The 13,739-nt window shown below is 49.4% G+C and overlaps 1 protein-coding gene across 4 annotated transcripts in view; it reads right to left on the bottom strand.

Moving 5' to 3' along the window:
- The window catches only part of ANKRD27 (ankyrin repeat domain 27), a 52,552-nt gene extending 39,305 nt beyond the window's left edge, over nucleotides 1-13,247 (bottom strand). Inside the window, exons 1-4 of one of the 4 annotated variants that reach the window (XM_055309648.1) lie at nucleotides 13,142-13,247; nucleotides 11,651-11,742; nucleotides 6,995-7,133; nucleotides 2,440-2,571 (exon numbers count right to left, since the gene is read on the bottom strand). In XM_055309648.1, the coding sequence (XP_055165623.1) occupies nucleotides 2,440-2,571; nucleotides 6,995-7,036 (174 nt within the window). In that variant the 5' untranslated portion in view covers nucleotides 7,037-7,133; nucleotides 11,651-11,742; nucleotides 13,142-13,247. Of the gene's footprint in view, nucleotides 1-2,439; nucleotides 2,572-6,994; nucleotides 7,134-11,650; nucleotides 11,743-13,141 lie in introns of those variants that run through there. The other 3 variants (XM_055309650.1, XM_055309651.1, XM_055309649.1) reach the window with 3 other exon arrangements.
- Between the last annotated feature and the right edge of the window lie 492 nt (nucleotides 13,248-13,739).

Genomic DNA, 13,739 nt, shown 5'->3' with positions numbered 1-13,739 from the left:
GGTGAGAATCTGGGGAACACGGGGGAGAAGGAGCTTTCCCTATCCAGTCAGAGAGCAGGTGACGGCAGGAGGTGCTGGCCGGGATGCAGAGGCATCCCAATCAAAGGACCCAATCAAAGGAAGGATCTGGAAGGAAGTCACACTCAGGGGGGGATGGGGCAGGTGGAGGGAGCAGTCGAGCTGCACCTCTGTCACATGAGGATGAGGGGGCCAGTGAGCAGGGCTTCAGGAAGAGGTGTGAGGGGCAGTTAACCCTGGAGGGGAGAGACACACATGTGTAAAAGTGATGATTTCACAGTGTCTTAGGACCCAATAAATGACTCTGATCCCCATGGCTGATTCAAGGGCACCAAACTTGGCCTGATGGCCAGGCCCCAAGGAAAGAAATTCAGCATCCACCTGCTGAGGTACAGCGATCCCTTGGTGGTGGCAGGAACAGCTGATGAGCCCTCTTCCAGAGGTGGCTCGCATGTTCTTTCTCAGTCCCCCAAGAGACGTGGATGGAGCACTACTGTGAACTAGACCAGGATGAACCGGAGCGCCCATCCTACAGCCAGGAGGGCCAGGAGCCAGCCATCAATACCTGACTGGGCCGGGCAGCAGCAGCTAGCTCCTTCCCACTGGGACTCCTGCGGGGAAGTCGGCCTCACTGATTCTCCCATCTACTGACGGCCACAAAGTCAGTGTTGCCAAGCGTGGGCCCCGGGCAGCTTCTCATGGACCCTGCAGATCTCAGGAGGACCTAGGACACTACTGGGAATTCCGATGACAGCTTCCAAAAGGAAGGTGACCAAGACACCAAAGTTCTTACACCACATTTCCTTTTTTGCTAAAGTGAGCCTGAGTGGGATTCCACTATCTGCAGCTGGGAAAACATCCACCTCGTAAGAGGAACCGTGCTAAGTGCGGGCAACATAGCGGTGAGCAAGACGGACAGGTCTCACAGAGCATTCACAGCGTGGCCTTCTTTTTGTTTCGGGGAGAAAGAGAGAGAATGAGCTGGGGGGGCGTAGGGGTGGGAGGGGGGAGAAGGGAATCTTTCGTGCCCAGTGCGGAGCCTGAAGCGGGGCTCGATCTCACGACTTTGAGATCATGACCTGACCTGAAAATCAAGAGTTGGAGGCTTAACTGACTGAGCCACGGGGCGCCACAGCGTGGCATTCTTAAAGAGCAAGAGAAAGTTACACATAGCTTGCTCTTGCCCAGACAGCATTTTAAAAAATATTATAGAACAAAGGGAGGAAATAGTTCCCAAATTCAGTCAGTTACCATGATTGCTTTGTATGCTGTGCTATTTCTCTGCGACATGTCTCAAAACCGTAATTAGTACATATTTGCCCAGAGCATGACCATTTCTCCCAATAGAATCCAAAGCTCTATAAAGGTAAAAAAGATGGTGACGTTTCTTCCCGTCTTGGGCTGAACCCTCAGCATTAAATGTGGGACCCTGCCCAGGGTAGCATTTAATAACTCCTGGGAAATGAACAGATGATAATGTCTCTGTGAACTTTATATGATTTTTATTTTCTTCTTGGAAACAGCTCTATTCTTTATTTTATGTATATATACATACACACGTATATACGTATGTATGTGTACACACGTAGACACACACACACACACACACACACACAAATGACCTTTATGACTTCTAAAAACCAAAGTAATTCTGGGAAAAACATGAATCACAAAACCAATCCGAAAAACTGGAAGGAACTTGGGGAAGCAGACTTGTGGTGGCAGCGGGACAGAGGGGGTAAAGTGAACGTCAGAGCCAGTGCCCGACAAGGCAGCGCGCACCCCAAAGTGAAGCGAGCTACGCTGGCTTCTCTAGGCCAAACCCTTGGCCACAACCACAGGAGCATGGCATGAGGACAACACACAAACGGAGGCACACCGGGAGTGGAGGGCCAGGAGGGCCTGCCCCCCTGCAGGCAGCAGACGCCCCACTGTCGTTTCTCTCACGTGCCTCCCTCGTCCTGCAACCTGGGTGCCTCCATTATTCCACTGGTTTTTCCCCTTTAGGAAATGCCTTTCAAGGCAACATACGAGTGTGTGGCATATTTCCTTATTCCATGTGAGTGAGCACACACGTCACAGAGAAGGGCCCATGATGCCCTGAGGGAAATCTGCTTTCTGTGCCCCCACACACAAGCCCTCACGGTCAACGTGGAAAGAGAAACAGATGAACACTGTGAGATCAGTGTCAACAGAGAAAGGACTACACCCGAGGCTGGTGCAGGGCCAGGAGGCTTCGTGGAGGAGGCAGCTCGTGGCAGTCCGTCTCTGCTCATTCTAGCACAGACCTGGGGCTCGTGATACTCAGCAGGTCTGTAACTGACTCCCTCTAAACGTAGGCAAAGTCTACCGTATTTCTGGCCTTATCAACACTGTCCACACCTAACGGAGCCGGTCCACCCTCAGGATCGGTGCACTTACGATGCCATGGATCTGGGCCACCTTGTTGCATAAGTCAGGACGCCACTTTTGAAGAGCCAGATAGAAAGGATTTTTCAGGAGATCTTCATCATACAGAGCCATATGGACTTCAGATGGGGCAGAGAGAGTCTCCTGGGACAAGGGGAGAACAAGCAGTAAATGAACACTTTCAGATTTATGTAACACACAAAAGTCATCCAGCGAATTCTAAAAAGCATCTCTGACACGTATTATTCTAGCCTGTAGGAAAGATCAGACAACCTCCAATTCCAAGATGACCTTTCTATTGGTTAATTGCAGAAATTATGTTCAGAAAACCTTGTTAAGGGGCACCAGGGTGGGGATGCCTGGGTGCCTCAATGGTGGAGCATCTGCCTTTGGCTCAGGTCATGATCCCAGGGTCCTGCTTCTCCCTCTCCCTCTCATCCTCCCCACCACTCATGCATGCTTGCACTCTCTCTCTACCCCGTCTTGCTTTTTCTCAAATAAATACAATCTCAAAAAAAAAAAAAACTTGTCAAACTCCAAATCATAGCAAAAAGTAAAAATGGCTATTTTTAGAACATCCTATGCGACCAGGATTATAAAGACACGCATAGATTTTTAATGAAATATTTTAAGCACATAGAGAAATACAGAGGAATAGTGCAAATCTGCCACTCAGAACTACCCAATCTTAATACTTTGCCATATTTGCTTCAGATTTTAAGAAATAAAGTACATCAGAATAGAGTTGGAGGGTTGCTTGGGTGGATTAGTCAGTTAAGCGTCCAGCTCTTGGTTTCAGCTCTGGTCATCATGATCTCGGGGGTCCTGGGATCTAGCCCCGCATCGGACTCTGTGCTCAAGTGCAGAGTCTGCTGGAGATTGTCTCCCTCTCCCTTTGCTCCTTCCCTGCTCACACTCTCTCTAAAATAATAATAAAAAAAATAAGAATAGACTGGAACCCCCCCATGCCCCTCTCTGATTTCATTCTGTCCTTCCCTTTCAGAGCCAACCACTATCCTGAGCTTGTGTATCCTTCTTGCTCACGTTTCTATTGCTTTAATACACGTGTATTCGTAAGCAATATAAAATACTGTCGTAGGAGCTTCGAATTTTACATAAATGGTTTCACACTACCAGTGTCCTGGGACATACCTTTTCCCATCAACGTGTCCTCAAATTCTAGCCATGCTGATTCCTACAGCCCTTGTTCATTCACTGATGTCTGCTGTATGGCATTCTTTTAAGTGAACATGACACAGTTTGTTACCTGATACCCTATATTTACATTGCTTCCATGTTTTCAGTATCATGCACAATGCTGGCATGAGCTAGCTTACACCCTTATGTACACACCCCGAGCACATTATCTAGGAACGTCCCCAGGAGAGGCCCTGCAGGGTGCATCCACCTCCACCACCACCGGAGACTGACAACACTGGGCTGCTTTCTACCTCCATGGAAAGGGCATGAGGACACCCCTTCCTCACACCACGCACTAGCCAACGCTTCTTAGTTTCCTCCCATTATCTCGTTTCTGACAGTCTGTAAGGATAAAACAGTATTTTTGCTGTTTTAATCTCTCACTTATCTAAAGAAACCGAACATTTCCTTGTTCTGTATAAATTACTTTATTATGTCTTTTGCCCATTTTTCAAGTGGGTTGTTGGCCTTTCTCTCATGATTTATAGTTCTTCATGTATCTGGAGACTAAAAGGTGTTGCAGATATCGTCTCCCAATCCATGACTTGTCTCTTCATTTTTTCAAATAGGTGTTTCAGAAATAGAAGTGTTTGATTTTTAATATAGCCGACCTTGTCAGCCCTCGCCTTCATGGTCAGTGCTTTTCGGATCTTAGGAAAATCCTATCATCTGGTGTACCTTTCTGAAAAGTGACTTCACCATTCCCCCTTTCAGAAGATGGAGTCCATTTCCTTGATTTTGAGGCAGCCCTGTGCTTGCTGTAACCAACCAACAGACAGAATTGATGTTCTGGCATTTCTGGGTCAGCTCCAAGAGGCTACAGATTCCACACCCATTCTTCTTGGCACCCTGAGATCACCATGCTATGATGAAGCCCGTGGGATGAAGGACCATGGGAGGAAGAGAGGCCCAGTGAGCAGAGCCTGCCTGCTAGCTGAATGCAGCCACGTGAGTGAGTCCAAGTGAGACCAGGTAGAGAACGACTCTGCCAGCCCATGAACAGTAGGAAATAATAAGTTGTGACCATCTAGGTCACTAAGTTTTGGGTTGGTTTATTATGCAGCAAAGACTACTGAAACCACATCAACTCCAAGGCCATAAATATAGTCCCTATAATTCCTAAGAATCTTAAGATTTTTCACTTTTAGCTCTTCAATATATCTTTGTTTATACATACATATATCTTTATATAGACATACATCAATAAATTAGGCATCTTAAGTTAATTTTTTTCCCATATGGTAAAGCTACCATGGGCTGTTTGGGCTACTATCACAAAATACCACAGACTCAGTGGCTTACGTGTATTTCTCATAGTTCTGGAGGCTGGAAGCCCAAAATCAAGGTGCTCGCAGATCTGGTTCTTGACGAGGGCCCAGTGCCTAGACTGTAGCCTGCCACTGCCTCACTGTGTCCTCACGGGGCAGAGTTCTCCTGTCTTTTCCTCTTTTTATAAGGGCATTAATTCCATCTTGAGGGCCCCACTCCCATGACTTAATCTAATCCCAAATGGATCCCAACCCGCCACCCCCAAATACTATCACATTAAGGATTAGGACTTCAACATATGAACAGGCAGGGGGCACAAACATTTAGTCCACAGCATAAGCCAATTGTCCCATTATCATTTTTTTTTTTTTATGATAGTCACACACAGAGAGAGAGAGAGAGAGAGGCAGAGACACAGGCAGAGGGAGAAGCAGGCTCCATGCACCGGGAGCCCGACGTGGGACTCGATCCCGGGTCTCCAGGATCGCACCCTGGGCCAAAGGCAGGCGCTAAACCGCCGCGCCACCCAGGGATTCCCCCATTATCATTTTTTGAGTAGTCTATCCCTTTCACACTGGCCACTAATGCTACCTTTTGCTATACTCCAAGTTCCCACATATGTTTGGCCTGTTTTTGAGCTCTACTCTACCTCAATAGTCTAGACCAGGGCCATCCAACAGATACATGAGAAATATTATCCATATATGCTATGCATAATCAAATATGTAATTTAAAATTTTCAAATAAAATAAAATAAAATAAAATTTTCTAGTAGCCACATGAGAAACAGGTGAAATTGATTTTAATAATAAATTTATCCTGATATATCCAAAATGCCATATTTTTAACACATGATAAATATTTTAAAGTTATTAATGACACATTTTACATTCTTTTTTGCTCTACTAAGTCTTCAAAATTTGAGGACGCCTGGGTGGCTCAGTGGTTGAGCGTCTGCCTTTGGCTCAGGGCATGATCCCAGGTCCTGGGTCGAGTCCCGCCATCAGGCTCCCTGCACGGAGCCTGCTTCTCCCTCTACCTATGTCTCTGGGGTCTCTAATGAATAAATAAAATCTTTAAAAAATATATCTTCAAAATTTGGCATGTACTTTACATTCACCTTTCAATTAATACTAGCCACATTCAAGTGCTTAAAAGTCACATATGGCTGGTGGATATTAAATTGAACACAGCAGGGCTAGACCACATTAGTTTACATGACTGCAGCTTCATAGTAAGCCTTGATATCTCATAAAGAAAGGCCTCCCCCTTGTTCTCAAAAATTGTCTACTTAGTCCTAATTTTTGTAAAACCACATAAATTATAACCAGCTCATCAAAAACTGACCATGAAAAATTCTGTTGGGATTTTTTATTAGAAATGCACTAAGTTTATGGACTGGAGAGTCAATATTTTTATAATAATGAATCTCATCATCCATGGACATGGTATGTCTTTCCATGTATGTCTTCTTCTATGTCTTCCAATTAAATTTTCTCTATAAAGATCATGGATAATGCACAACTTTTATTAAACAGTATTTGTATATTCTGTACAGATTTTTCTCCTACTGTGAATGGGGCTTCCATTGCCCCTGGTCTGCTCCATTTACTATACATAATTTTAGTTTCACTCAGCTACCAGGGAGGAATGTGAAAAATGGGCATAGAAAAAGAATCTGAGCCTCCATCTCAAGTGGTGCAATAAGAATACAAACACCTGTCTTATAAGACTCCCATTTACATTCCACTGTTTTTCCATACAGCATACCAACGTCCCACCACTTACTGCTGGCCTACATGGGTATCTTTGTGAGAAACAGAAAAAGGCACCCCATCTTCCCAGTGGGTACAAGAGTCCTATGCCAGGGCACATGGCTTGGTAAGTAGCTCACAGTCCATTTATCAGCCCCAACATCAGTGAGACATTGTACTGCCAACATCTCACTCTCCCGGGCAGAGCACCTATGCAAATGAATAATCTGCATAATTGTATATAAAGGTTCCACTGTTAGTGTTTGACATATTCCTTTAAACACGTACTCTCTTTTAAAATTTATTTCAAAAAGAACACTTATTGCAACTTGAAATATACAAACACTATGCTCCAGGGTGCCTGGGTGGCTCAGGTGGTTGAGCATCGGACTCTTGATTTCCACTCAGGTCCTGATCTCGGGGTTGTGAGATCAAGCCCCATGTTGGGCTCAGCACAGAATCTGCTTGGAATTCTCTCTCTCTCTAAAACAAATTAATAATTAAAAAAATTTTAATACCACCATTGTTTAGAAATAAATAAAAACAGTATACCCCTATAAAAAAAGATAATCTTAAAAATTACAAAGACGGGGAGATTCCTGGGTGGCTCAGCGGTTTGGCACCTGCCTTAGGTCCAGGGCATGATCCTGGAGTCCCAGGATCGAGTCCCCCCGTCAGGCTCCCGGCATGTAGCCTGCTTCTCCCTCCTCCTGTGTCTCTGCCTCTCTCTTTCTCTCTATATATCTATCATGAATGAATGAATGAATGAATAAGTAAATAAATCTTTAAAAAAAAATTTACAAAGACGGGGCACCTGGGTGGCCCCATCAGTTAAGCATCTGCCTTCGGCTCAGGTCATGATCCCCACGTCCTAGGAATGAGCCCCGTGTTGGGCTCCCTGCTCAGCGGGGAGTCTGCTTCTCTCTCCCTCTGCTCCTTACCCCACTCCCGCGTGTGTTCTCTCTCTCAAATAAAAATAAAGTCTTTTTAAAAAGTTACAAAAACAATGAACATTACTTAAAAATGTGCTAGATACTCCTGACTGCCAAATATTCTGAGTTTGAGCCTGAGACCTCTTCCTTAAAAAAAGAGAAAATTAGTTGGGACTCCTCGATGGCACAGTCCATTGAGCATCTGCCTCTGGGTTTTGGCTCAGGTTGCAATTTGAGGTTCAAGATCTCAGGGTCGTGAGATCAAGCCCTGCATCAATCAGGCTCTGCACTCAGGAGGCTACCTGAGTTTCTTTCTCCCTCTGCCCCGCTCATTGCCCCCCACGCTTGCCCTCTCTCTTCCTCTAAAATAAGTAAATAAACAATAAACATTTTAAAAAAAGAAAATTAGCAACTCTTAAAGGGCATCAAGTAAATTTATCCTTGTTATGACCTAAATGAAATATGAATGAAAAACTGAATTACTTCCTTGCTATGTAACAACATTCCAAAATGCCTTCTTGGGAAGATGCCAGGACAACACACATAAGCACATTATGAATTCTTTCTGTTAATGGCCGATGATAAAAACAGCCACTGTTTGAGAGTATCTTTGATTCAGGGACTGTGATCACTTCTATTCATCCTCATCTCACTTTAATGTTCGTGATAACTATAGGCAACCAACTGTAACAATGCTCACTATTGGTATCCTTAGCCCCACATGCTGCAGATGAAGAAACTGAGGCTCACTTGGCCAACTTTAAGTCACACAGATGTCAAAATTTATTCTAACAGCCACCCCTTTAACCACGACACCCATCGTGTAAAACAAACATGCCTGGATTAAGGGTTACTTCACGAGCCACAGATGTACAGATCCCACACTTCATTTCCCCCAAAGGAAAAGTCACCATGACAGACAGTCACATGGGCCGTACATTGAATTCCCTCGGTCTGGTCCAGCCAGAACTGTCTCTGCTGCAGGCCCTCTGGGGACTGCCTGAAGGAGGCCCTTGAGCTCCCTGCAAATCCTCTTAGGGGAAGAGTCTAGCATGAAAAAGGCTACATATAATCCCTTCCTGGACCCCAGAGACAGCTCTGTAACAATTCAGGTATTTGTCTTGTTGAATTCAATTATTCCTGGAGCCCAAATAATCCTTCTAGAAGTCCCTACCAGAACAACTGGATAATGCGATTTTGTTGGGACACCGTCATAAGAAAACAAAATTCTCCCTGGTTTCTGACACAACTGGTTCTACAGGACAGCGTGCTAAAGTAAAGACACCTTGGGCAGAAACCGCATGAGAGGCAGGATGCCACGCGGTCGGAATGAAGCTGGGAAGCGATGCTCCTTCTGCTCCTCAGACGAGATGCCAGCAGAGCTCCTACATCTCTGCACCCAAGACAGAGGTGGCAAGGGTGGGCTCGGATGCAGGAGGTAGCAACCTAGCTGGGAGGCAAGGAATGTGCATCAGCAGAGTAAAACAAACCCAGAGCAGTGCTGGGACAGGTAAGGACTGGACAGAGAAGGGAGCAGCAGGGGAGGGCGGGGAGGCATCCCTGGCAGGGACCAGAGCAAGGCAAAGGTTCAAGAAGCAAGAACAGGTTCCTGTGGGCACAGAAAACCCAAGAGTAAATTTATTTGACTAGATGAGATGAGTCCAGTCAGTGCTGGTCAGAGAGGGACAGCAAGGCGAGGGGAGGCCCCTAAACGCCACATCAAAGCATTCAGTTCAAGAGCATGGAACACGCAAGACTGGGAGCAAGCACTGCTGTGAGTGGGACAGAGCTTGCTGTGTTTCAGTCCCAAGTCATCTGTTTTCTCCTGGACATCATTCCTCCTGGTTGCCGATGACTGAACCCTCCATCCGGGGGGGAAGGGTTTCTAGGAGCTCTGTCCAATACTATTCTCAACCTTTTGGTTGCAGTGTTTTAAAACATATGCTAATCTAATACAATCTGGTGCTTAATGCCAGAATGGAATTCTTATATAGGGGGTAAATGCTTAAAATAGGTTAACGTCTTCACAAATCTAGTTGCAAGAATTAGTTTTATATATTTTTTAAAGATTTTATTTATCAGAGAGAGAGAGAGAGAGCGCGCGCGTGTGTGTGTGTGTGTGTGTGTGTGTGTGTGTGTCTGTGTAGCGGGAGAGGGAGCCCAATGTGGGACTGGATCCCAGGACCCTGTGATCCTGGCCTGAGCCAAAAGGCAGACGCTTAACCAACTGGGCTACCCAGGTGTCCTCATTTTATATTTGAAAATAACATGCAGAGTAAACTGACCCTTCCTTATAAAACTGGAAAGATGAGCGAATCCTCTTATAAAACTCTTTTTTGAAAAAAAAAAAAAAATTCCACCCCTGCCTAAGCTCAAATTGATAGGATGATTTACAGCAAATCCATCAAAGTTAGCCAGAGATACCAAATACCGCTGAATGTGAGTTATCTGAGCTTACTCCATGAACAGGAGAGCCAGGCAAGGTCCCAAACTAGTACCGGACATTTCAAGAGGTGGTGTGCACACTTGTGGTTTTGTGGTCTACAACCGTCCCACCAGCCCAGATGAGGCTGGGTGGTCAGGGACCGTCTGGTGACCGTGTGCAGCCTGGCTCAGCAGAATCCAACACAGCAAAGTCTGTGCCTTGCCTCCCAGAGATAAACTCCCAGCTAAAATCTCACCGCTATAGCTGCTCCCATCCTTTGATCAGGGACCTCACCAAAGACCCAGACCAGGCCTATCTTCCAAATGATGAGCAATAGTCTCCAACTAGTTTAATTTGCGATGCAGACGGAAAAGGCAAAAAGGGAAAACTTTCTAATTCATCTATGTTTAATAGCAACGGGAAACAACTGGGTGACGTACAGTATGATATTACAGTCCCTTATGTCCTGGACTGTATCATCTAGGGATCCTAGCCATATTTTTCTCAAAGCTCTTCAAAGCATCCAGTCTGTGCCTGGCCCCCTGGCTCACTGTAGGCATGCTGTAACTGTTTGTCCACTTGAGCAAAATGATAGTGGGGTGTTAGAGGAAGCTCAAGCTCCCAGGGAGGGGTCATCTCTCACAGAACCTGGATATCCTCATCCAGGGGAGGGTAAGACGCTGGCCCCAGGCAGCCACGCAGGCGCTTGCAAAAAACCAGAAGCAAACAATACACGCAGAACTAGCTAAACACGGTGACAGCTGGAATGTGGTGAGTAGCGCAGGGAAAGAAGGCCCCAGAGCTGGAAGAGGGGCGTGACCACTAAGGGAGCAGGAGGGTGTGGAGGAACCCAACAACCCCTGAGGACACCACTCATCACCCTGCTCCTGGAGTTGCAGGCAGTGCCACCAGCACCCACTTTCTTGCCAGAATCTCGACCAGAAGGGCAGGAGCTCCAAAGGCCACTTCTCAGTGTCTCTCACACGTGGAGGGTCTGGTTTTGGGTCTGAATCCTTTCTAGGTCCGGTATCTATCATCACAGGGTCACATTCCTCGGCTCCTCTAGGAGAGGATCAAGTTGCTGGACACGGAGAACCCTGGCAATTCATAAACAAAGGGAGAGCCCCACAGAAACACTAACAGTGCACAGATGTGTGAGTAACAAAGACCCAGTACTTGTCCTCATGAGGGCAACAATCGTGCCAAGAGCCACAAGGAGACACAATCAAGACCTTGACCCCAGGCCCTAGGCAGACCAGACCGCTTGCTCTCCCAGTGATGCTGCCGGGCAGCATGACTCCTGGTGGCAAGCCCAGGCGCGGAGAGCTCACTCGAGGGAGCTACTCAGCGTCAGAGCCCCAACTGCTTTCCCGCCACTGAGGCTCGTCAGAAGTATCTGTCCCTGCTCCCATCCTGCACTTCTCCTTCAGAGGCCTCTGCCTCTCCCTTTCACGGTCCACGTAAAAGACGACAAAGTGATCTTTCCAACACTGAGGTCTACTATAGGGCAGCAGTCCCCCTTGAGCCTCAGTTGTGCTTTCCAGTTTCAGGTCCCTGCGGTCAACCGGGGTCTGGAAACAGACGGATCCTCGTCCTGACATATCGTCAGAAAGTCAGTAGTAGCTAACACTACATCACAATACCTGTATCGTTCTTTTCACTTCATCTCATTACGGAGGCATTTTATCATCTCACAGCATCACAAGATGGGTGAGCCCAGTACAATTAAGATATTCTGAGAGAGAGAGAGAGAGAGAGAGACACCACCTTGACATAACTTTTATCACAGCATATTGTTAACAATTGTTCTACTTTGTTATTTTTGTTAATCGCTTACAAAGCTTATTTTATGTATTAAACTTATAGCTATATAGAGACAGGGGGAAAATGGACTACAGGGTTTGGTACTATCCAAGGTTCCCAACATCCCCTGGGGGTCTTGGGGACACCTCCTCAAGTCCATCCTCAATGGACTAAAGGATGCAGTGGGGAGTGGGGGGGCTACTATATTCTTCCAGGACTTTCCCTTCACTCCCTGCTAGATGAACTCTCAGTTTCTCTTCCTGCCATTAAGGGCCTCTCCTTCTGGCCTTCCACCCATCTCTGCAGCCTCATCTCCCTCTGCTGTCCCCCAAAGCTCCCCAAAGTGATGGGTTCTCCCTCCTTCTATCCATTTCGTCTTGAAAACTGCTCTCCCCCTGCCAAGGCCCCCATAAGACCCTCCACAGTGGAGCATGGCCCAGGCCTGGAGTGTCCAAGCCCTGGCCCCAAATCTATAGATTAAAGGACAAGAGCTCTGAGTGAGGGGCGGGGGGGGGGGTTTGCCCTGGGGCCCGGTGGGCTCTGGGTCTTCTGGTCCACCTCAACACCATGCCGGGGAAGGCGGACTCAAAGCGCTACTACCCCACTGGGCCCCCTGCTCTTCTCCGGGGCTGGTGGTGGGAGGGTGAGGGTGAGCTGACCAAAATAGGGGCCTCTCCTCCATGAAACCCGTAAACTTGGGAGAACCCCGGAGAGCGGGCAAACCAGCAGTCCCTCCAGTCTCCCCAGCCCCTCCTTCCCCGAGTGTCCTAAATCCCCGCTGAAGGCGCATCATTTGCTCCCGGGTCCGGCGCCCAAGTCCCCAGCGTCTCCAGGGGCCCTGCCTGGCTCCCGCGCCTGGGGCGGGGGGGGGGGGGGGTCCGTGCTCGACGGAAAGAGCTGAACAGACGCAGAGCCCGGAACATCTCTGCTGCTTTAAGTTTTCCCGGAGTAATTTCTACCCAGCGCGACCTGGAGCCGGGCCCCTCCGCAGGCTGACAGGCAGGGATTCCCTCCTCCCCCCGCTGCGCCTCCACCACCCCCGGGAGCCACGGGGGCCCGGGGCTGCGGACCCCCCCCCGGCCCCCGCCCCCAGCCGGGCTCCCAGGACCCCGCGCCCGCTGGCCCGTGCTGCTCGCGGGGGGTCAGCCGCCCCCACCCGGCAGCAGACGGAGCGCGGGCGGGGCGGGCTGGGGGGTGCCCGGGGGCAGCCGCCCCCCTCGGGGCGCAGACAGCCCCTCCCCCCGCTCGGGGGCCCCGCCCGGCCTCTAGGCCCCGAGGCGACCGTCCCGCGGGAAGGCAGGCGCGGGCCCAGCAGGAGGGACGACGCTTACCTGGAAGGCTACATAGTTGCACCGCCCGCTCGTCGGAGCGGCGGCGACGCCCCCCGGGCCCCCGCGCCGACCTCGGCGCCCACCGCCCCAGCACCGCGGGGCCGCCCCGCCGCCCACCTCTGTACTCCGCCGCTGGGCGGAGCCGCCCCCGCAAGGCCCAATGAGCGGCCGGCCTCGCCCTGAGTGACGTGCGCGGCGAGCAATCGCGGAGCCCGCCCTGCCGGGGAGGGGCGCGGGCGGCGCACGGCGCTTCCTCCTCGGGCCGGCCCGGGCCCGGAGCCGCGGACTGCGCATGCCCGGGACGGGAGGGGGCGGGGCAGAGCCGGTGTGACCCTGGAGGTGGGGTCCGCGCCGCGTTCCTGGAAAGCGGGCTGCACGGCGCGGGGGAGCCCGGGGCCCGGCCCGCCCTGCGGTCGCCCTTTACAGCCCGCCGTGGGGGACGGAGGCGCCCATCCTACGGGGCACAGCGCCCCGTGTCTGGCAGGGGCTTGGCAGTTGGGGTCCTTGGGTTCCGGTTCCCTCGGTTGCGTGGGCGCCGCGTGAGCCTGCCCTCCCCCTCTTTGGAGCCCGGGCCTCAGTTTCCCCATCTGTACGGTAG

This window comes from Nyctereutes procyonoides, unplaced genomic scaffold (assembly GCF_905146905.1).
Source record: "Nyctereutes procyonoides isolate TBG_1078 unplaced genomic scaffold, NYPRO_anot_genome, whole genome shotgun sequence".
In the NCBI taxonomy this organism is placed as follows: Eukaryota; Metazoa; Chordata; class Mammalia; order Carnivora; family Canidae; genus Nyctereutes; species Nyctereutes procyonoides.
This window is presented reverse-complemented; position numbering and strand designations above follow the sequence as displayed.